Below are 23,763 nucleotides of genomic sequence, written 5' to 3'. Positions count from 1 at the left end.
AATCTGTGGTGATCACCTGGGAACGGTTGCCACGCCAACCTGAAATACTCACAGGGCATTCACACCGACATCAGAACCACAGTTCTGGACCAGAACCAGTTTAAAGCTGTTTATGGATCCAGAAGAGAAGAAATGCTATTACATGTTGTAACTGATGGCTGTGGACAGGAAGGAGCTCCTGTAGCAGTCTGTGTTACAGTAACCCTGAAAACCCTCTGACTGAAGACTTTAGGTGTGGTAGTTTCATGAAGAGAATGTCAGTCATCTGTTCTTGATTTTATGAAGAATCCTTCTTTTCATCAGAACCAGAACCAGAGACTGAGCCGCTCCAACATGGAGACACCAGAAGACTTAAAGTTTGAGTCAGAATCTGCAGAAATGAGACTAAAAAACAAAAACTTTGCTTAAAGGAGAAACTGGTTCCAGTAACTGGAACTAAACCAGTCCTGATGGAAGACAACTGGTTCTGCGCCCTCCCAGTTCAGAACCCGTTCTGGACTCCCTGCCATTTTCATTCTGCAGCGTTTTGTTTGGATTCTTGGTTTCTGATCCTTAAAATACATTATGTGCAAAAGTATTCACACTGGACAGGAAGCCTGATGGAGAGGAATCAGGACAATCCTGGATGACTTAGATGGGTTGGAATGGCCTAGTCCAAGGCCAGACCTGAATCCAACTGAGAATCAATGAAAGACGATAAAAACTGATCCAAACTGGAGGAGAAAAACTGCAGACGGCCTGCAGGGCTGAAAACAGAAGCACTCCACACTTTTCAGAATCATTTCCTGCCCCTGACGCATCCTCTGTCGGTCCATCCCAGTAAGTCCTAGTAAGTCAAACTGGAGCTGGGGGTGTGAATACATCAGGATAAACAGTTGTTTCCTGTGAACCAGCAGCGTGACCTCTGACCCCTGTTCCTCCTGGATCTGCCTGGCCACCGCCTGGCGCAGATTGGCACCAAGAAGCCAATCTGTCGCCGTGGTGACCGTCTGCCAGTACCTGAATAAATCATCCTGCACGAGAAGGTGGAGCAGGCTGTGACCCGGTAACCACGGCAACAAGGCTTCATCTGCTGCCCAATCAGAACGCCTCGTTACACAGAGTATCCAGAACCGGAACCATGGACCAGAACCATGGACCGGTCTTTAATCATAAACAAAACAAAGGAGATGACTGTAGATTTGAGAAGGAACGGGGTCAAAGGTCATTATTTCCACCATGGGAGAAGATAAGGAGGAATGTAAGTAGCACAGACTGCTACAGGAACCTCTGACATCACAGCTGATTAAATTACAGCAACATTAACTCCGAAGTGAATAGTTAGAAAAATGAAGAGCAATAACTTATTCAGCAAAAACATGGAGGTTCATTTTTCAGTTTTCATTCAATTATAAAAATCATTTTAAAATAATATTTAATGATCTAAATATTTAGCTAATATGCTAATTAGCTTCCCGACAATTACATACTTAGTTCTTCTGATCTGGAGCTTTAATGGAATCAAAACTGCACCGAGTTCTTGTTTCCATCTGAGAGGAACCAGATTAGCCTGACCGGGTCGGAACAGAAACACTGTCACTGAGCCGGTTCTTTTCTGGACCGGTTCCTTCTCCTCCGGTCCAAGGAACGGTTCAGAACATTTCTGCTTCCTAACATTTAGCAGATCTGACTGGTTCTGGTTCTGGACTGGTTCTGATCCAGACTGTGTTCTGAAGGAGACATGTTGGTTTGCAGAACCTGAACGGACCCGTTGGGTTCCTGTAGGAGGCGTTGAGGCCCGTTTGGTTCCCAGGCGTGAAGATGACTGATGGATCTGGACGGAACCGGTTCCAGGCCCCTCGGGTCGGGTCGGTTTGTCGTTTTGACTCATGAAGCGCTGCAGCTCTGCTGATCCAGTTGGTTCTGGTTCTGCTTGTTGCTGAGGAATGCTGAGATGATAACAGACTGCTGGCCGTAATGACCTGCCGCCTGCGGCGCTTTGCAGCACTTTGCGGCGCTTTGTGGCGCTCAGCGGGTTATTTACGAGCCGCTCAGGAATCCTCTACGGCCGTAAACTCACACCTTCAGCCGCGCTTCAAAGCCGCCGCCGCACCGAGGTGTCAGGCGCCCCGCGCCGCGGCGCTGCGGGCCACAGCGGCCGAACCTCAGCAGGAGAGGACTGACTGAGGAGCGCCGGGTCACGTCGGGGGCCAGGGGCCCCCCGGGGCCAAAACGGGCTCCACCGTCAGGCCACAGAGGCCAACTGGACTCATTCTGTTCATTAGAAAATGCTCCAGTTCTTATCAAGGCTAGAACATTGAAACATTTCTTCCAGTTTCTTTTTAAAGTCTGTTTGGCTGTGAACACAACAGTTTGACTTCAGTTACATGACATAAGTCTAGATTTTGCTATAATATTTTTTCCTTGGGATTTTTCTGATGCTTTGCCAGATGAAAATACCAGAAACAAACAAGAAACTTTATTTTACAGCAGCAAAGTAAAGGAAACGATGAAACGTTAAATCCAGACGGAATGAATCTATTTCAGTTATTAATCAAAGAAACTCTAAGTTTTAACATCACTACCCTAAAAAGTACCTATGCTAAGGACTGATCATAAGCATTAGCTCTGCTAAAGCTAAACATCAACAGGGTATTTAATGGAAGCTAATGCTAAATTGCTACAAAATGGTATGTAGTGGATGCTAATGCTAAAGTGCTATGCAAACATAATATTTATCAGAAGCTAATGCTAAACTGTTGAATTTAACCATGTTGATATCCACCATGTGTCAGGAAAAAAATGTGAATCTTTCAAAATAATTAATATTTAACCTGTCATTGTGAATGACAACCTGTGAATGACAGGTTAACTGTATTTTAACATGTATTTGTTTAACACAGATTGTTTATGTAAGTTCATTCATTCATTTGTTGTATTTGTCACTTGCTCAATAAAGTTTCTAGAAAACCAAGAAGAGAGAACATGAGGACAGGAAATGGAACTGTTGCATTCAAAATAAAACATGAATATAAATGTTTAACTACTTGATCATTCTTAGCCGAAACTTCAACACAACCCAAATTTATTCAGCTGAAAGTTACAACCAAGTAAACTGGCTTTAGAATTGATCTATGCGCTAAATATTTTAAAAGTTAGCATAAACACTGAAGCACTAGATGAACATCAGCGCTGCACCTCAGCGGATTAGCGCCTTAGCTTTAGCGGGGGGAGGGGGGGGGGTGCGCGCCCACCACTGGTGTTTAAAGGAAGTCAGAGTTTCGGCTGATTTTCAGTTTTCGGGAAGCTTGTTCCAGATTTGTAGAGCATAGAAGCTGAATGCTGCTTCTCCATGTTTGGTTCTGGTTCCGTTTGGACCGAATCTTCCTGCTCTGATGAAACCGCCTCCACCCGTGGGTGGAAGTGAAGTGACTGCAGGGAGGGGGCAAAGGGGAGTGATGTAATCATCTTCATCTTCATCATCGTCATGTCTCCTCCTTTCTGACGGTTTGCTAATTGAAGGTTCGGTGACTCCGCCTGGATCCACGGCCTCTAATTAACGAGCGGCGGAGTGATTCATTACAGCTCCAGCAGCACATCTTCATCATCATCCTCATCCTCATCATCCAGCTCCGCTCAGCTGGAACTGAGCCGGGAGCTGAAGAACGTTCTGTCAGTTTGGATCTGTGGAAACTTTTCTGTTTCTGATCTGGAGCAGCTCCTCTTCCTCCTCTGCTCCTCTTCCTCCTCAGCTCCTCTTCCTCCTCTGCTTCTCTTCCTCCTCAGCTCCTCTTCCTTCTCTGCTTCTCTTCCTCCTCAGCTCCTCTTCCTTCTCTGCTCCTCTTCCTCTTCAGCTCCTCTTCCTCAGCTCCTCTTCCTTCTCTGCTCCTCTTCCTCTTCAGCTCCTCTTCCTCTGCTTCTCTTCCTCCTCTGCTTCTCTTCCTCCTCTGCTTCTCTTCCTCCTCTGCTCCTCTTCCTTGATGTTGATGTTGATGTTTCTTTTTCTTTGTTTTTACAAATAGAATCTGAAAAGTGCGGCATGCCTTTGTGTTCTGCCTTCTGGGTCAGAACCTTTAGAACTTCTTCTGGCTCTCCAGTCAAACTGGATGTAGAACATTAGTTCTCAGTTCTAGCTAAAGACTCAGTTGGATTCCAGTCTGGACTTTGACTAGGCCATTCTAGCCCAGGAATTTGCTCTGATCGAAACCATCCCATAATACCTCAGGCTGATTGTCAAGCCGGAATATGAACCTTGACCCGAGACTCTAATAAGTTCTCCTCCAGGTTCCTCCCCCAGCATGACGCTGCCTCCACCATGTTTCTTGTGTCTTTGCTTGTTTTTTATTTCTTTTTTTTCTTTTTTATTCAGATTAAACCACAAACATCTGGACTCTGTTTCCTGATCAGCTGATTCCTAAGGCTGATTCAAAAAAAAAAAAAAAAAAAACAATCCCAAAAGGAATGTGGTGATCTATGTTTCTGTATTCCTTGGTTTTTCTGTGTCCTGTTTCCCTGAGTCTCTGTGATGTCCTGTCCTCCCTGTTGATTAATCCCAGCTGTGTCTCGTTCCCTGATTACCCTCCCTGTGTATCTAAACCCACCTGTGTCTTCGTTATTAAAATCCACTTTCATCATGACAACCTGGGCCTGCCTGGGTTTCCCTCACCACTCTCAACCACAGATCATGACAGGGAAATTAAATTATCTGGATTTTATTTAGGGGTGTCAGAGTAAAGGGGTCTGAAAACATCTGCTTGCCGCACTAACTAGCTAACTAACTTTTTTTGTTTGTTTTTGGACAACAGGAAGTTGAGTCATTCCAACCTGTTGAATCCATTGCTACTCTATAAAATGGCCGACTACAATTTCCCTAAAACGCCGCATACGTAGCCGCCCCCAAGTGGGCGGGGCTTGTCGCTGCAACGCCTCCTCTGATTGGTAGATGATGAGCGCAAGCGGGTAAATTATGAATATATCTGTTTACATCCAACACTGTCATGACTTTTAATGACTTATCGCGTGAACAAGCTTATTCGCCTGTGATTTCAATTTCATGTCATATTTAATAGAATATCGACTAAAATTTGTTCACATTTGTAATGAAACGCAGCAACTTTCTACCAACATGAGAGGAAGAAGCAGCCCCGGCCACANCATAATCATTCAGAATTCAAAAACAAAACAAACAAACAAACAAAAAAAAAAAAAACTAAAGTGAAGAAAAAATGAGAATGTTGACCTGAAGTAGTTCCTGTAGATCCACTGTGGATTGGTGGGTAGCGGACCAGAACCAGGTTCACAGCACAGATGAAGCAGCGACTTCGAGTTCATGCTTGAGTTTTATGGTTTGTCATTTATAAAGTCATACAGTCAAAAATTACCAGCAATAATTTGTGCTGTTTAGCCTATCATAAGAGAAAACAATGGGAATTTGTTTTTAGCCCATATTTTCACCATGTTATCCATTCTTTTATAAATATCACAATTTCCATCTAAACATTTAGTAAGCAAGTTAAATATTTAGCTCCTTAAATATTATTTAGCTAGATAAATATTTACCTTCAGTTATTCTGAGCTCAATGTTTAGTTAACTCTGAGCTACCTAAATATTTTGTTTATTAAGTAAATATTTAACTTTGACCTTCTAAGAATCAGATTATGAAAAAAAAATTCTTCTGATGAATGTTGAACATTATTTTATCTGTATTTGCTGCTAACTGGGTTCATTGAAAGGATGCAGGCTGTTTTTGGTCCTCCTCACCGGCTGGTGGCGGTATGCACCACTTGTGCACCAGCCGACATTAAAATCAAGAAGAAGAAATTCCAAGATGGCGGCCTCCACGGCATCGCGTGAACTCTTCACGGAGGGAGTTCGGGCGGTTCTTCAGACGTGGCCGGTTCTACAGGTGAGCTCCGAACCGGGTCGATTACCGGGTTCGGAACCAGGTCTGAGGGGACGAGGAGGTAATCAGGCGGTTCCACTGGAACACGTGATCAGTGGGCTGAAACTATCTAGCTAATGCTAGCAACTCCTGCTTGGGGTGGTTCCGTCTCATTCCGAACCGGTCTAATTCGGAGCTCAGAAACAGCTGCTCAAGATCCAGTTATGATCCAGGTTTTGGTTCTGGTTCTGGTACTGCTCAGCGATGACTCAGTGGGTTCATTTTCTGTCAGTAACAGGTTCGGGCTGAGAGTGGACCTTTTGAAAAATACATCAGACTCAAACGTCCCTGACCCATCAGAACCGAACCTCCTCCCCGATCAGAACCACCCTGACCCATCAGAACCGAACCTCCTCCCCGATCAGAACCACCCTGACTCATCAGAACCGCGTCCAGCGGATGATTTATAAGAAATATTAAAAAGTTAATATGTTTCTTCAGCTGTGGTTCAGACTGGAAGCGGTTCGGGTTCTGACCCGGTTCCGGATGCGTCCTCTTGTCCCTGAACTGTCCCTCTATCCCTCAGATCGCCGTGGACAACGGCTTTGGAGGCGTTTACGGCCAGCAGAAAGCTGATTGGATGGTGGATGTCATTCAGCAGTATTTCCATGACAACGGTACGTCTCCATAGTAACGGCTGATAACTTCCCGTTTGAATCAGAACTGTTCAGTTCGAACTTTTTAATGTTCTGACAGAACCTCACTTCCTGTCTGACGTCACAGGTCAGTAGAACACACAATCATATTCCAAGCAGAAAAAGATAGACTTTTCCATTAAATTGGTCGTTATTGTATAGTCTACCCCCTGTGGATCTGATCCATACAATGACACCGACACACACCCATGTTCTCTGTGTCGTTGAAATTATATCTGCCCTGGATGCCTGTAATTGTGGCTCACTGTCTGTGCGTGTGTGTGTGTGTGTGTGTGTGTGTGTGTGTGTGTGTGTGTGTGTGTGTGTGTGTCTCGGTGGGGAGGCAGCTGACCTGCAGCAGTATGAGGTTGAGGATTTCCTGTCTCAGCTGATGGATCAGGAGTTTGATACGGTGGTGGAGGACGGGAGCTTACCTCAGGTACACACACACACACACACACACACACAGAGGAGCTGTGCTCTGTCTCCTGATTTGCTGCTACCTGACCAGGTGTGTCTGGTGTCTGCAGGTGTCACAGCGTCTGCTGCAGCTGTTCTCCCTCTGGCAGCAGGGGGCGCTGGAGCAGCTCCGCAGCGCCGTCCACACACTGACTCAGAGCAAGACACCGAGGGCAAAGGTCACGGCTCCGCCCGCGCAGTCGGATGATGAGGAGAGCGACGGCGAAACGCAGGTATGCAACAGGGGACTGGTTGCTAAGCAACATAGCCATAAAGTAGGCATGTAACGAGTTTATTAGAACTTCCTGTTGGTCCATTAATATTGTGTGTGTGTGCAGAGCATGGAGTGTGAGGAGTCCCGCCCGTCCCTCAGCACCATACGTCCTCCTCCTCAGGACGAAGAGGACGGCTGGACCGTGGTCCGGAGGAAGAAGTGACGAGCAGAACCAGAACTCAGAACCAGAACTTTACAAACCGGACTTGAACTGGACTTTGCTGTGGAGCCGCCATGTTGGGGGCGGAGCCTCCAGGAAGGCACTTCCAACTCCAGATGATCCGGTTCTGATGGACTAGTTGGATAACTATCTTCATTTATTCAGAACATTAAAATGGGTCAAATTAAACAGAACCAATCAATTAAAAAATATAAAACCATTAAAAGTCTTTTCAGTTCTGGTTCTGCTCTCAGGTCCAGCAGAACCAGAAGCAGGTGGAAACTTTCAGGATGACGGATCCGATCTGATCCAGTACCGTTACAGAACCACATGCTAGCATATTAAACTGGACCCGGATTCCCTGGTTCTGTGCTGCTTTAGGTAAAATTCTGACTGGTTCTGGACGTTTCAGTTCTTTGAAGCTAAAAATATTAAATATTTTTATTATTAATGCCACCATGCCAGTTAGCATTAGCTGATGGACCTTCAGGTGCTAATTAACCTTAGCTGCAATTAGGAGCTAATGATGCTAATTAGCTGCTGAAGCTTCTTCAGATGTTCTGGAATATTTTCACTAAAATCATGAAGTCGTTTTTCGTGGAGTTGTTTACAATAACGGCTTTTATTCTGAAAGGTAAGTTTATGATGTCATGAATAATGAATAAGTGCTGCTGGACATTTTGTTGGTATTTAACCCCCTGCGGTCTGTATTCAGAGCAGAATTTAAATGAAAGATATGAAAACGTCTTGAAGCTTCTGGATTATTGATTACAGGGAATATGGCAGCTGGAGCGCTGCCGTCTCTCTGGGGTTTATTCCCATCAGATTATCACAGAACTGGATCAGAACCAATAAAATCACTGCTGGCTTATAAATGGGTCACATAAACCCGTCAACCAACAAACGTCTGTAGAGACGAACTGAACAAAATCACATCAGTTGATAGTTGGTCCAGATTCCTGATCATTGATTGGTCCAACCTGAAAGCCAATCGGTTCAAAGTCCCGGTCTCTGTGCTGATTATCGGATCGGTCCAGAGACTTTGAGGGATTTTGAACTGATTATTGGTCTGGAACCAGACGATTTGTTAAAAACTCATTTTTGGTCCGACCTTTGCACCTCAAGCTTCCGTTTCTTTAGGGTCTTATTTCACCAATATGCACTTTCTGAATGTTTTTCCATCAGGATGTTTACAGGTTTGAAGGTAAATCTGACATGGAAACAACTGGAACACTGCCTTAAGGTTCCCAGCAGGGGGCGACTCGGCTCCAGAGTGAACTCTAGCAGCATCATGACTTCCTGTAGACCAGAGATCAACGTTCATACTGGAGTCAGGATGAGGCAGGCGGTGCAGCAGAACATGTGTGAGGAAAGGGAATTCTCATTGATTATTTTGGGATTAATATGTGAGAAGGAGAATCTGAGATTATAATCTGGGTTTGACTGGGGGCTAAATGAAGGGAGAAACATAATCCGTGTTTGATCAGGACTCTGGCTGCTGTGTTTTCTGGACTACCTGATGGTAAATAACAGCTACGACCAAAAATATTGGATCATTTAGATTCAACTTTATTTTTCATTTAACCGAGAAAATGTCTGAAAGTCATAAAACAGTGAGAAAGGACAACAACTCTCCATAAACAATGCTTATCTTATTCATGTTTTATAAGAAAATACTGGAAAATTAATTAATACTATTTTCAATAATAAAAGAAAAATAGTTTTCCTAGTTTATTATTGGCATGAAAGCAGAAAAGATTTCTTTAAATTGTTGAGCAGTTTTAAAGAGATTTCTGATTATCTGTAGAGATGAGCCTTTAAGGTTGGATGGTCTCCTTACCATCACCCTAATCTTCAACTGTGTTACTTTATATAAGACCAGTTTATGATGAACATTATCTGAAGAAACTCTACAAGAAAAGGCCAAATAATCAGTCACACAGAGTGGAAGTAATGATCATCTATTAATCAGTGCATCGAGTTCGGTTTATTATCCAAATTAATTTTGTTTCTATGGAAACGCAGCAGAGCTTCGAGTCGTTGACCTGCAGCATTTATTCCGCCTGCAGATTCTGAACTTTCTGGTCCAACTGAACTGAGCTATTAAATCTTTATACAGAAACCGGATCAGCTTTAATCAGTGATCAATTAGTCCAGTCTGGTCAGTTTGACTCTTAAAGGGACAGTAACATGTGTTGTCCAATAGCATAGCACCATTTTGTCTCATAATCAGTAACAATGTTACCTTCAATTGCTATAAAAATGTTACATAAATCAAATATGACAAACAATTTGCTTCCTGTTTTAACACCTTGAAATTGGGCCTCTGTCTCTTTAAGAACTCCTGCTCTTTCTGCAGCTCCGCCTCCAGGAAGTCATCCCAAAATGGCTTCTCTATTAACCATTTAGCACTTTTACCAGCGCTGCTCTGAGCAGCAGCTCCTTTAATGACCTCAGCAGATGTCTGCTAATTGCTGCTGGCTAGTCTGAAGGAGCCGCACCTGGAAGGCGGGGCTAGGTCCACCCAGGCATTTTGCATAGGTGGATTGTTGCCATGGAGACTAGAGGATTCTAGAGGATGGAACATAATTTCACAACCAGTGATGCTGATAAGAAAAGGTTTAATTAAAGCACAGAAACATGTTAAATTACAACCAATGAACCAATCGCTGCAGGTTTCCCTCCAGAACCCAGAGAACTGAGTGGTTCTACACCACCAGGTCCAAATGGTTCTGATTCACCCCCAGTAAACCCAGTAAAACTCAGAACTGAGGCGACTTTTATTCTGAAACCAGAGAACACCTGACCAGGTGAGATTCACACAAAAACAGGTAGAAAATCCCCCGACATCATCAGTGATGTCACTGTAGGGGGCGGGGCTGTTTCAAGGCACTAACGTCACCAGAACAGGTGAACAGGTGGAAACTCGTTATCTACTGATCAATAATCAATAAGCAGGAATAACAGATCAATAAAAACACTTAAAATTCAGGAAAATGAGAGAAAAAGAGATTTCAACGAATCTGTGGAAGTTCAGCACCGGAAACTCACACAGGTTGATCGACTGACAGCCAATCAGGTGATCGGCAGATGGATAGTCAATCGATCGGTCGTTGATCGATTGATGAAACAGACGAGCTGCTGGCTTCATAAATCAGATCGACTCAAAAAACTGATCAGAAATCAGACAGGAAAACAGTGAGGAACACGAAGTGAGTATGAAAGGAAGACAGGAAGTCAGGTGGAAAAACAGGAAGTAGACAGGACAGGAAGTCTAACAGGAAGTGAGGTACAGCAGCACTGAAGTGATTTCTGGAGTCAGCTCTGACAGTTCACCTGTCCAGGTGATCAGCAGCTGATAATCTGGGACTAAACATCTGGATGGTTTCACCTGGCCAGGTCAAAGGTCGTCTCTGAGTATCGACTTCAGCTCAGTTCAGACAGGTGAGGCTTCCTCAGGTGTGACTGGTGGTCAGCTTCAGAGGGGAGGCGGGGCTAAACCGTTCATCGGCCCGGCCCACTGACCAGTCGGCCAATCAGCAGAGGCATCTCCGACCACACGGGTCAGCGAGTCACAGTGAGACAGGTGTGTGTGCAGGTGTGTGCTATGTGTGCAGCCAGACGTGCTGCAGGCACTGCGCCGCCGTGGCGCGGCGATCCGGCTCCATCTCCAGCATGGTGAGCAGGAAGTCGCTGAACTGCGCCGCCTGGTCCAGCGGCCACTCGTACTTCTCCAGCAGAACCTCGAACAGACCCCACGGCTTCAGGTTGGAGATGTGCCGCAGCTCACCTGGACAGGTACGCCGAGAGAAACAGCCAATCAGAGAGCCAATCAGAGAGCCCGGTGGGACCTGTGGGCGGGTCTCACCTCTCCTGGTGAAGTATTCCCTGGAGTACCTGCCAGACAACGCGAAGGGCAGTGGCAGTGGACCCAGCAGCTCCATGATGTGGGCGATGTGATCTGCAGAGAGGTTACACAACTAAACACACTGAGGAAGTACAGAACCAGAACCCGACCAGAACCAAACCAGAACCCTCCTCTGCTTTACCTTCGTCTCTGGTGTAATCTTCTCCTGAATGTGGCTCGAACAGGTAATCCCCAGTGGCGAGCTCGAACGCCTGGAGGAGGAAAACAGGTCAGACCTGGTTCTGGACCCGGTTTTATGTTTTGTGCCATTTTGGGAAAGTTATTTGCAGCAACCAAGTTATGGTGGTTGCTGCAAACATGTTTTGCAGCCCCTGCAGCGTCTTGGAGGGGCTGCATATCGTTGCTGTATTTAATTTGTTTTCTGTCAATTAATAAGTGACAATAAACCACTTATATTTGATAAATATAATTATTTTTATATTTATCATAAAAAGTTATTGTCAAATCAACTCATAACACAGACTCTTCACTGGGGATAACAATAATAATAATGGCATTAATTATTATTATTATTATTATTATTATTATTATCTTCCAGCCTATCAAATTGTCTAGTAATAATATTACGTCAATGTTTGAGAGACAGTTGGGGTCACCAGGTGGTGGCAGCAGAGAGCTGCCACTAAAACATCAGAACCTTTGAAATGTTTGAAACTGATCATTTCTCTAGTCTACCAGCAGGGGCAGCCATTTGTGTGAAACCTGAATTATTCTGAGGAGCTTCCAGAAATCCAACAGAAACTTTCTGAAAATGATCGACTGTGTGTGTGTGTGGGTGTGTGTGTGTGTGTGCGTGCGCGCAGACACACCATGCAGGCGGTGCTCCAGATGTCTGCCGGCGGCCCGTACTCTGCTCCGATCAGAACCTCCAGGGCCCGGTACTGCCTGGTCTGGATGTCCTCGGTGAAGTGTTTGTGCTGCTCAGACACAGTGAAGGAGAGAGGGAGCCGTCTGATTGGTCGGCGCTGCACAGGAGGAAGAGGAGAAGATGAAGATGTCTCACCACCCAGCAGGCGTTCCCCAGGTCAGCGATCTTCACTCGGAGCCGGTCGGCGTTCTGCGGGTCCAGAGGGTTCAGGACGAAGTCCGATGAACTGAATCCTGCCAACAAGAGAACAACTTTGCTGGGACTGGCCACAAACTCAGCCAATCAGATCGCTGACCACCTGCTGGTGAGTCAGCGCCATTACACAGTCTGATACCGACACCGACCAACCAAACAGCTAGAAAACCAAACATGTTCACTTTCCAACGTCCAATACGATCAAAGTTCTGCTTCAGACTCCCGATCCAAACTAAGAACAGAGAGACAACAGAAAACTTATCTTTTATTTATTAATGTTTATTTCACCAGAAAATCTTTTTGAGATTAAAAATCTCTTTTACAAGAAAATCCTGGCCAGGATATTTTTTCACATTTCAAGAATAAACTAAATAATTTTATGAGAATAAAATATTACGAGGAAAAAGTTGTACGACAATAAAATGACATGAGAACAGTCACAGTGTAATAAGAATAACATTATACAATAAATCTAAAGTCTAAATATTACAGAAGAAAGAAACAGAATCCTCCATAAAAGTGATCAAAACAATTAGTTATACTTTGGTTTTGGTTTTACAAACCAAAATACTTCAGACATCAGATCCTGATAAATCAAATCTTTGCTCTCATTAAAGCAACTTTTCATAATTCTCTAACTTTCTTCTCTTAACATCCAGACTTCATTCTCACAATAAAAAAAGAAAACATCTTAATCTGGCTCTAATTCTCCATCGTAACGACTGAACGTCTCACCGTCTCGTCCGCTGGAGTATCCCGACTGGGTGGAGAGCGCCGACTCGGAGGTCGCCGACATCACTGAGCTGGAGAGCCCTGATAGGCCGGAGGCGGGGCTGGAGAACCGTCCGGGGGCGGGGTCACTGAACCTGTCGTCCAACCAGGAGCTGCTGGAATCTGGGCTTGGCTTGTGATTGGCTGTGGAGCAGAAAGTGTTGCCGTTGACGACCACAGAACCTGAGAACAAAGAAACATTTCTGCTGTGTTTTAGTTTAATGGACATTTATACAGAACGAGAAAACATTCATGTTTCCACGCCTCGCAGCAGGAAGGAGGACAGTCACCAACAAGACAACAATTCACTGGCAGTTCAGGGAATGCAACTCACAAAATCTGCCAAGGCCAAAACATTCACAGACCTACTCAGACCCGTCTTCATACTCTGGATCAAAGTGTGAAAAACAGCTAACGCTAATGCTAAGCTAGTGATTTTTAAACACACCCAGACAAACCATGTAAAACAAGAAGTTACCTACATGTCAGAGTAACTCAGTCTGACTAGAGGAGATTTCTTCCTCACCGTTTGCTCAGCAGGAGGGATTCCTGCTGAATCAACGACTGACTACAGCTGGATGCATCATGTGACTACAATGTTTTCTTTAAGGTGAAAAATGGAGCCTGGAACCACCAACTGACCTGGACAACTCCTGGTTTAAACACCTTTAAACAACTTGCTGGAATGAATGAATGAATTAATGAATTAACTATATTATTCCGCAGGTAGAAAGCTGACATTTCAGTACCGCCCATCCAACAAACAACATGGGTGGACGGGTGCCTGGTGCTGCAGCCCTGCGGGGCGCGTCGGGGAGCAGCGTGGGGTTTAACGCTCCTCTGCACACGAATCAGACTAAAATAAACCGTTAACGTCCAACAGGCCGTTTTTACTCACAGGTCGGGTCGGCATCGTCAGGCTGCTGTAGTCCTTCCTCCTCATCCATCCTCTGGAAACACAGAGAAGCACTCGTGTTCATCTGACTGGCTGCTGCTACATCACTGTTGGATCCATGGAGTGTGTGTGTACTGTTACTCCAGTATGTATGAGGTACAACAGGTGTACCTGTATATCCATGAGCCTTTCCTCTAGGAGCTTCTGTTGACGCTTTGCCTTCCTTTTCAACTTTTTCTTCTTGTTTTTTGACAACTTCCCCATCTACACACACACACACACACACACACACGAAGCCAGGCAGTTTATTTCAAACTGTGTTGATCAGTTTCTGCCTCAGGAAGTGGGTGTGGTCATGGGGGCGGGGACAAGCAGGTCATGTGACACCTGGGACTTAAGGTGAAGTTTCTAAATATGTAATTTCTCTGACAGCCATTAGGTGGTGCTATAACAGCTGCCTGCCTGATGTCACTGTGGCCACATAAAAGTAAAAAAACAGGTTTTGCTAACATCCACCAAAAACTAACTGGAATTGAAATCATGATACGTTTATGTCCACTAAAATGTATTGATTTATCAAAGTGAGATAACCAATCAGAACACAGCAGAGGTCACACCTGGGCACTCACCTCTTCATCCCTGGGAGCCGTGCTAACTAGAGACACACAGATGGAAGGAAACCATCAGGGAGGAAAGACGGAAACAGAAAGAAGAAACGGTTCAGTTAGAAGAAGCAGGTGAAGGAAAGACAGGAAACCACAGGAAGCCAGTTCAACCACAACCCACAGCTCCGAGTTACTGGTCCCAGTAATTACGCTGACAGACTGGCTGGGAGAAGTTCTGAACTCTAAAATACACCTCCAGGACCTCCTGTCCAATTAGCTGGTGGCCCTCACCTGATGACCCTGAGGGGGGCGGGGCTCCGGCTCTCTGCCAGATGGAGGCCTCAGCCGCCAATCTTCTGACGTAGACATCGTCAACAACCAGGAGGATGTTCTCCGGCTTGATGTCCGTGTGAATAATCTTACACTTGGTGTGAAGGTAGTCGAGTCCCTGCAGCACCTGCAGACACACAACCAAGTTTGGGTCAGAACCATCAAGTGCCTACAGGTCAATCAGCCAGAGTACGATGTAGTCAAGGTGTCCTAATCACCATGTCGGAGTTAAGTCCTCCACATACTAGGAGGTCCTGCATACTTGAGGCAAACACGAAGCTGCTATAGGGAGCTTAGATCTCAACAAACATTCATTTGGATTGTGTGAAATCAACGATTATTCATGAGAAATGAAAGCAATAGATGACCTAGACCAGTGGTTCCCAAACTTTTCCTTCTGCGCCCCCCCAGTGGTTTCCAAACATTTTCTGCGCCCCCCCTATGGATTACAAATGGCTGTCTGGTTGAATCGACTTTTTGGGGGGCAAAATGAATGTACGTAGCTGAAAATAGACACCAACATCGGTAGCCTACAAGCTACTTGTTAGCAAGCTTAAGGTTCTGTATTGATATTAGCTAGTCATCTTTTAGCTAACATTAGCTAGTCATCTTTTAGCTAACATTAGCTAGTCATCTTTAGCTAACATTAGCTAGTCATCTTTTAGCTAACATTACCTGCATCCAGCAGCTTTACTCAACTCAGTCGGTTAGTTTGGAGGGAAAAACTGTGAAAAGTTCTTTGCGTTTTGCTGGTTTGCTGCCGTGATTCTAACACAAACCTACCTAGCTCCGCCCAGCAGCAGGTCTCCTTCACAGGTGGAAACCCAGCGCGAGCGTCGTAGCGCTCATGTTGCGTTTAAAGGCGGCTCGGAAAAACAGGTTACATGTTAACAACGGATTAAACAGTTTTAACTGCTGATAAAAGTGACAGAGGACACAGATATGGGAAGTGTGGAAGCCCCTACTGTATCAAATTGACAGAGGAATAACAGAAAGTTGGCCATTCTAAGGTAAAAACCCAGCGCATACAGTGTTCATGTTTTTTTGGTTTTTTTTTCATCCAGACGGCTTCCCGCGCCCCCCCTGCAATGACACGTCGCCCCCCTAGGGGGCGCGCCCCACAGTTTGGGAACCTCTGCCCTAGACAATAAAATCTGAGCCGTTTGCAGACGAAGTGCGCAGAGTTTGAATGGTACACTCAAGAATGTGATGTAAACCATGGAAGTGTCTTTAGAAAGCATATGGCTCTAAAAATATAACCGATAACAGTATGACCATATTGTCTTTATCCTAGTTACGGCAGAACCATGAAGTACTGACCCTTTGCAACGTCCCAGGTAAAAGATCAATAAAGTAAAACCCAAAAGAGTACTTTGCAACACGTTTGTGGTGGTGGTACCTGTCGGATGATGGTCTTGACACAGACCAGAGGAAGTCCCATATAGTTTGATTTAATGATCCATTTTAATAACTGATGACCCAGAACTTCCAGAACCATACAGACATCTGAGAAAGGCTGAGGAAACTACTGAGACAGGTGGACAATGGGTGGACACAGCTTGGGGGCAGAAGGACAGCTCATGGTCAAGGATACGCACTCCATTGATTCCAGAGATCTTGAAGTCATCAATGAGCTGGACTATGGTTTCTCTGTACGAGTCAGAGGGGTCGCTGTCCCTCACCTGGAGAGAGATAAGTTAGCTGAGCACACCAGTAAACCGCTGGTGGTAGAGATCAGGACATCAAATACTCACACATCGCAGCAGTTTGATTTCATCCAGAGCCGTCTCGGTGTAATGAGGAGCGCTCTTCACCACCTTCATGGCCACAAAGCGCTTCTTCCTGAAGAAAACATACATTGAGAGTCTGAAACAAGTTGATCTGTGGAAATATGCTTTTCAAACACAAGTCACTACTGACTGCAGGTCCCAGCAGAGCCACACTGTGGAAAAGTGTCCCCAGCCCAGTTTCCTGACCACATGGTAGCGGCCGTTGAACAGGTCTCCGATCTTTACTGGGTAGTATCCACCTGGAAAGTCAGAGACCACAGAGTGAGACTTGTCTCCAGATACAGGGCAATCCACACATACCTGACAGTGACAACATGAGAAGACTTCTGTTTGAAATGTTGGCCAATCTATCATCAACACTGACTGATGAAGTGTGTTAGCAATGACTAACCTACTGAATGCTCTCAGTCACTTCTCTCACCAAGACCCCGTTCCTTTAAGTGGGTTGGTAGATGGACAGAAACATGGATGGTCCTGGTTTTCCCAAACTTTTTCTATTCCCAAATTATGGAGACCACAGTGCTTTTCATAGCATTCATTGTTGCCAGAATGTTTTTTGTCCTGCATCCATCATCCTTTTCTGGAATTTGTTCCTTGAACCAATCCAGTCCTTGTGGTCTACAGACATTTACTTTCACTTCACTTCTTGGTTTCTGCCCTGATGTGGACTGTCACCTGTGGAACTTTATAGACACATGAGTTCCATTTTGAAATTATGCTCAGTAAACTGCATTTACCTTCGGTGCACTCCAATCAGAGTGCCTAAGGATCGAGACCAGGGGTGGCAACTCCAGTCCTCAAGGGCCAGTGTCCTGCAACATTTACACGTGTCCCTGGTCTAACACACTTCAATCAAACGGCTGAATCACCTCCTTAGTATGCAGTCAACTTTTCCAGGGTCCTGCTAACGACCTGGTCATTTGGCTCAGGTGTGGTCCTCAAGCACTGGTGTTACCCGCTCCTGGTCTAGAGGATGCATCAGTCTACAAGACTAGCTTAGCTTATCATAAGCTATCTTAGTAGCTATGCTGCTGTAGCCTTAGATGGCTGGAGGCAAATATGATTCCAGCATTTCCATACCCAGAGGTTTCAAACATGCCTCTCTCTCCTCTGTACTGTCAATGTTTTGGGGATACATACAGGTTCTCTGCAAGACCTGCTCTAGGCAGGATTGTAATCTGGTCTTTGTGCTCTATTGGCGACCTGTCCAAGGTGGAACCTGACAGGAAGTTCTCCCCCCACAGGATAAAGAAGTGTTAAAAGGACAAGAACATGTTCGGTTTGAGTTGTTTGAATGGCTGAAGTCGGTTAAAACGGACAGTGTGCATCTGACTGGCTGCTAGCTTACAGATTCCAACAAGCTGTCAGTGATGATATCTTTCTACTACAAGTCAGGGAAGTACAACTGATAACTTCTCACACATTCAAACTAGCCCTTTAGAGAGGTACATGGCTCCACTGTCCTAGCTTCTCTTCAACTTGAGAGGCAAAAATGTTATTGCAACACAGAATATTGAAGTTTACTTCATGTAGCCATTTTGTGTAGAGGTGAGAAGATGGTCAGGTGTCAGTAGTAAACCCGAGGGTTTAATCAACTCACCTTTACAATAATCTGAAGGGTCTTCCTGCTCTTCATCATCAGAGCCAAGCAACTGGGCTGGGGGCGGGGTTAACTCTACAGGAGGCGGGCTCTGACGTGGAGGGGGCATAGCCAGATGAGATGGGGCAGATGATGTCATGGGAGGGAAACTGAATGGAGAATCCAGAGAACAGAGAAGAGAGGAGGAGGAGCACAGAGAGTGGGAGGAGGCACTGGAAGTAAAGGTCATCGAGGTCAGGAGGAAGGGGTCGGAGTGGGTGGGGCTTAACATAGTAGTGGGAGGAGGTGTAACAGGGTTTTGTGCAAATACTGCAGAAGTCTCAGAGGTAACGCTGTAAGGTGAGGTTGGTGGTTGGAAGAACTCAGTAAAACCGTGTGCTGAGGCATTCTGGGTAATGTTGTTAACATCTGGTGGTGACTTTCTGAGACTTTGGCCAAAGCTTTCTAATGCAGCAGAAGATGATTGGCTAGGACACTGGGAGTTGTTGAGAGTAATGTCAGGAGGCATTATAGTTTCCACAGGTTCTGGAGTGAATATTGCCATCTGGTTTATGCTCCGCTGATGCACTGCCTTGGTTATCTTGTGGGGGCACTGAGGAGGAAGTGGTTGAGTAATCTGGTTTGGACTGTGGGAACTTGGTGACTGGGTGTTCTGGTGGGGACTTTCATGACGTGGTGACTGGACTCTCTGATGGGGGCTCTGGGAATGGGGGGATTTGTTTATGTGGTGGGGATTCTGGGGAACAGGTGACTGGGTGGTCTGGTGGGGGCTCTGGGGAACAGGTGACTGGGTGTTCTGGTGGGGACTTTCATGACGTGGTGACTGGACTCTCTGATGGGGGCTCTGGGAATGGGGTGATTGGTTTATGTGGTGGGGGCTTTGGGGAACAGGTGACTGGGTTGTCTGGTTTGGAATCTGGGACGTTAGGGACTGCTGGGGACCTTGAAGGCAAGGTGTCTGGATGGATCTCTCGGGGAAAATTGTGCCAGGCTCTGGACCCTCTGGACCTTCCCCATTTGTGCTGTTTGTAGGACCTTCTGGGGGGAGCTGGTCTTTTTGGGCATCATTCTGTAATGGTATTTGGAGGGGAGGACCATCAGTCTTCAGAAAATCACTGCCCTCTTCAGGCCTGAAAAGGGAAATAAGGATGGAAAACAATTTCAGAATGCAACATTTGGAATGGAAAATTCCATTTTGATCCAGTTTATTCACAACAAAACAATGATACAATAAAAACGTCTGTCAGTTTTAATCTAATTAGTCATCTCTGTATCCGGATTTATGCAGAAGGTTTCTATCCGAGTCCAATTCAACCTCCAGGACTGATGCAGTTGTGGCCCCGGGATCATATCCCAGACTCCTACATCTCTCTGCCTGCCATCTGTCTGATGATTGATACCTGGAGGTTTCAACCACACCTCGCTCTCCTCGATACTATCAATGAATTGGGTACACATACAACTCCTTTGCAAGATCTGCTTTAGGCAGAATCGTAATAAGGTCTGTGCTCTACCTTAAAACCCTTTATTTATTGGCAATGTGTAACCGAAAGAACAGAAGCAATGTTCTCTCGGGTAACTGCAGAAGATCATTTTACTGGAAGCTTTTAACCGCCACATTGAGCGCGCTCAGTCCGGTCCGTCATGGCAATGTCTGGGATGATGTGGAGGGATGCAGTACCCGGTCCTGACGGTGTCCATGAGCTCTGACTGACCAGTGTAAACTAAAAACAGCTGCACATGATGTCACGGCGTCTGCAGCTCATGTGTCGGCCCCAGTGAGCGTGCTCAGGCTATTTCGGTGCTGCTGAGGCCAAGCTCGGACATGTCACATGGAGCTGCTGCACGACGGCTCTGGATCCAGCTTCTGCTTCTATTTGTGGCTCCATGAGTCTGCGGGTCAGCGGACCTGCGTCTGTCAGTGCGTGATTCCGGTGAGCCGACCCGGTTCTGTCGGACTGACACCAGGAAAGAAAATCATTCATAACCAGAACATGGCGGGTTTCTACTGCAGGTCCACCTTCAATCACTTTGATCTGCAGACTCCTCCCCCTGATAAGCCCCTCCCTCTGCAGCTACATCACTTCCTGCTGTGACACGCCCCTCACTGTTTATGTTTGTCTTTACGTGTGAGATCTGCGTTCCTACCGGCTGCCGTCAGCTCGGACTCTCCGGTGCTTCTTGCCTCGCCGTCGTTTCTTGCCTGTGGGGGCGGAGCTTCCGACAGCCGCTGAGAAAAACAACAAACAGTCAGAGTCCGTTTCCATCACTCACCACCAGAATCAGAACCCGGTGACTTCAGGTTCTGGACAGAACTTAAGGGCCCAATGCCAGACTCAAATATTTCATCAGATAAGATTGGCTCTCCAGCAGTCGGGGATCAAACCACCGAGTGACTCCATCATGGCTATTTAGAGCCAAGGCTCCTCACAAAGACAGAAAACACGGGAACGCAGCTTTGCTCCACGCCAAATCCAAGACATAGACCTTCAGGATTAAACTAACCAGAATCTTTGAGGTTAAGATAACCAGAGTTCCTCAGTAGAGTCAGGCTAAGTTAATCAGACTCTACCGGGTGAAACTGCTCGGCATTAGAGAAAATTTCTTCATCATTTCTTACTGTTTCATAATTTGGACCTCCCCTGCAGCTTCTGACCGGACCCCAGCAGAACCTGGTCAGGTTCTGACCATGAAGGACTTCATAGAAGCAGCTCGGAACCAGAACATTTAAGGGTTAAAAATTAAAGCAGCACAGCAGAATTTGAGTATTTCTGGGTCAACTGATCTAGACCGGAAGCTGGAGCATCTCTGGACCACCTGATCCAAACTGACAGAAATAAAGTAAAAAGTGTTTTTAATGGAGTCTGGTGGAGACACTGGCTGGACCCAGATTCACGGTACCTCCCCCTGAACCGGGTCAGGCCTTCTTTACCTATCAGCATGTCCGGTTCCTGTCTTCCAGCCGAACCGGTTCTCAGACAGAACCTTTCCAAGCAGCAGCAGAAGCAGGGTCTGAAACGCGGAGATGGTCCGGACGGGACCGGACCGCGGCCTGTTGGTCAGCAGACGGTTCGGCTCCGTTAGCTCCGTTAGCTTTCCTACTGGTACCGGATAGGACTCCGAGTGTCTGTACCGGCTGGATCCCGGTTCTGTGTCGGCTTTGGGACGAGGTCCGTTCCGTTAAAGAGACTGTGCAGCACGTGCTGGTTCGGTTCTGCCCTGAACGAACTCAACAGCTGCTCGGTTTGACACCGGACACCCGGCTCTGCGCATGCGCACTGACCTGTCAGGCTGAAACCGAGCAGGGGCGGATGTGAAGCCGAGGGTCAGTCCGTCTTGACAGGAAGTGAGATCAGAGAAAACAGGAAGGCGAAAGACTCTCTAGAAATCTCCATAAAGTTTCTATTGATGTCCCCTTCCTGTTAGTGGAAATATGAAGGTTTTATCCTGTCCAGAACCAAGAACCTGATCGGATGATTCTTCATTCAGACATTTCCCAACCCAACCAAGCAGATGGAACTGGTTCTGTCACTTTCATGAAAACGTAGCTGGTCTTTACTGGTACTGAAGGGATAAATCCAAACCAAAGAGAACCTAAAACCAGTTCTGAGATTTAGAGCGCTGTTTGTAAAGTTACAGTCAAATATTAACAGCAATAATTTAGGTTATTTGACCTGTAAAAAGAGGAAAAATGAGGATTCAACTTATATTTTCATCATGTTATTCATTCATTTATAAATGTCAATTTCAAACTACATATAAACATAGCAATATACAAACTAAATATTTAGTTAGNCCAATGTCCACCCATGTCCCCCAGCGTCCCCCAATATCCCCCAATGCCCACCAATGTCCACCCATGTCACCGGGCCTGGGAAGAAGATCCAGATCCTAAAGATCTGAAAGAAGCTGATTCTGTAGCACTGGAGAAACATCTTCAACCTGTTACTAACACGTTAACTAACCTGCTAACTCTGTTAACTAACCTCTTTAACTAACCTGTTACTATATTACGCTGTATGTTTTTAAAAAACCTTCAGCTGCCGGATCTGTTTGAAATGAACGGACCTGGAACCTGAGATGGAAAGTTCTGGTTCGGACCAAACAGAACCGGATCAGAAGTCTGGTCAGTAGCTGGTTGATTTTGAGGTTCTGGTGCCGGTCGGGTTAGATCATGTTAGAGTGAGACCTCTTGTTTCTCTACCAGCTTTGTTGCTCTTGTTTCTTTGGGACACTTTCGGACATTTATCACCTTCTAGTTTAAGTTTGTGATATTATGGTTTTATTCATAATGAAACCATAATTATTTTTTCCACTCTATTATTTTCTCATTTAGTCTTTAACATAATATTTGCACATATATTTTGTCTCTGTGATGACGTCGTTTTAAAATATTAAATAACACGTTCAGATCAGAACTCGCTTTACTTTATTTACTCTTGTTTGGACGACTTTTTACTTTTATTTGAATAAAAATATTTTCACATATTGCGACTCTTGCATGAGTTTATGGATCATCTCCACCTCTGCATATACACACACAGAAAGCATAACGCTGCCGCAGATGTCATTTATTATTTTAATATACATTTCTTTAAATTCGAGCTACAGGTGAATTTAGTTAGAAAACACCAGATGCGCGCGCCTGTGTGTTTAACTGAAAATAAACACATTTATCGCAAAAAGGCGTTTTTGTTTTATTTATGGAAACAATTTCTTTCCTTTCATGAAAACACATTTGAAAAAAAAAAAACATTGTAGGATCAAATTAAGCGAAACTAAATTTAAAAAATACATTTAATTTTTTTTACACCAGGTATCACACGAAAAAAAGAATAAATTAATAAAATAAACCGAGCCGGAAACGAGATGAACATCCCGTAAAATAAAATAAAGTTTCTGATTCACAGAAATATTAAATCTTCTGACTTTTTTCATCAGTAAAAAATGAAAAACTCTGAATTTGCAACTCCAGAAGCATCAAGTAAAATCTGTTTTCATCTGAATTACAGAGAATTTCAGGGGAAACTGAATCTGAAAGAAAACAGTTTGAATTCAAAGCGACGGGAAGCGAGAAGCTGCTGGAGCTTCACCTGCGGACAGGTGAGCTGCTGCTCCTGAAACACACACACCACTTATCATTATTCATTTCCATTATAAATTCACTTTTAGCTTCGGTTTGTCCGGTTTCAGTTTCAAACTGTTTTTGGACCAATATGAACGTCGGTAAATTGATTTTTCTGGCTAAAAACAAGCGAAATGAAGATAAAATAATTGTGGTAGTTTTTCAACATTTGCAACAATTAGAAAATAAAAACGAGTAAAATGTGGG

General features: G+C 45.1%; 2 protein-coding genes across 4 annotated transcripts; one reads left to right on the top strand and one right to left on the bottom strand.

The window, feature by feature from the left end:
* Positions 1 to 5,770: 5,770 nt before the first annotated feature.
* Positions 5,771 to 8,197, top strand: tsr2 (TSR2 ribosome maturation factor). The gene is made up of 5 exons (XM_015035512.1): positions 5,771 to 5,885; positions 6,448 to 6,538; positions 6,904 to 6,995; positions 7,087 to 7,248; positions 7,354 to 8,197. The coding sequence occupies exons 1-5, from the start codon at positions 5,808 to 5,810 to the stop codon at positions 7,450 to 7,452; spliced, it is 522 nt and encodes a 173-aa protein (XP_014890998.1). The 5' UTR covers positions 5,771 to 5,807; the 3' UTR covers positions 7,453 to 8,197.
* A 1,853-nt stretch (positions 8,198 to 10,050) lies between these two features.
* LOC106949330 (SRSF protein kinase 3-like) lies at positions 10,051 to 22,065 on the bottom strand. Of its 3 annotated transcripts, XM_015035497.1 has the most exons (19): positions 21,364 to 22,065; positions 20,580 to 20,661; positions 19,304 to 19,561; positions 19,167 to 19,222; positions 18,432 to 19,094; positions 16,962 to 17,070; positions 16,796 to 16,883; positions 16,636 to 16,723; positions 16,441 to 16,547; positions 15,003 to 15,168; positions 14,736 to 14,761; positions 14,278 to 14,370; positions 14,110 to 14,161; positions 13,176 to 13,394; positions 12,381 to 12,478; positions 12,187 to 12,294; positions 11,499 to 11,568; positions 11,318 to 11,410; positions 10,051 to 11,239 (listed from the first exon to the last, which is right to left on the bottom strand). In XM_015035497.1, exons 1-19 carry the CDS (start codon positions 21,371 to 21,373, stop codon positions 11,055 to 11,057), a joined length of 2,571 nt encoding a protein of 856 aa, XP_014890983.1. In that variant the 5' UTR covers positions 21,374 to 22,065; the 3' UTR covers positions 10,051 to 11,054. The 3 variants fall into 3 exon arrangements, with proteins under 3 accessions (XP_014890983.1, XP_014890985.1, XP_014890984.1); XM_015035499.1 differs by lacking the exons at positions 20,580 to 20,661; positions 21,364 to 22,065 and having other exon boundaries at positions 18,432 to 19,077; positions 19,155 to 19,222; positions 19,304 to 19,334; XM_015035498.1 differs by lacking the exons at positions 19,304 to 19,561; positions 20,580 to 20,661; positions 21,364 to 22,065 and having other exon boundaries at positions 18,432 to 19,077; positions 19,155 to 19,292.
* Positions 22,066 to 23,763: the final 1,698 nt, after the last annotated feature.

The sequence above is a fragment of the Poecilia latipinna genome, unplaced genomic scaffold (assembly GCF_001443285.1).
Source record: "Poecilia latipinna isolate Pla-1442-1.1 unplaced genomic scaffold, P_latipinna-1.0 Scaffold336, whole genome shotgun sequence".
NCBI lineage: Eukaryota > Metazoa > Chordata > Actinopteri > Cyprinodontiformes > Poeciliidae > Poecilia > Poecilia latipinna.
Note: the sequence above shows the minus strand (reverse complement) of the source record. Positions and strands in the feature narration are given on the sequence as shown.

What these genes read in the sequence shown, in the direction of transcription:
- LOC106949330 (XM_015035497.1), bottom strand. An exon ending in TCAAGACCATCATCCGACAG is followed by an intron (nt 15,169 to 16,440) that starts GTACCACCACCA and finishes GTGTGTCTGCAG; the next exon opens with GTGCTGCAGGGACTCGACTA. An exon ending in ATACTCCAGCGGACGAGACG is followed by an intron (nt 12,479 to 13,175) that starts GTGAGACGTTCA and finishes TCTTGTTGGCAG; the next exon opens with GATTCAGTTCATCGGACTTC.
- tsr2 (XM_015035512.1), top strand. Translation starts at nt 5,808, where the DNA reads ATGGCGGCCTCCACGGCATCGCGTGAACTCTTCACGGAGGGAGTTCGG. An exon ending in GCAGTATTTCCATGACAACG is followed by an intron (nt 6,539 to 6,903) that starts GTACGTCTCCAT and finishes GTGGGGAGGCAG; the next exon opens with CTGACCTGCAGCAGTATGAG. An exon ending in AGAGCGACGGCGAAACGCAG is followed by an intron (nt 7,249 to 7,353) that starts GTATGCAACAGG and finishes GTGTGTGTGCAG; the next exon opens with AGCATGGAGTGTGAGGAGTC.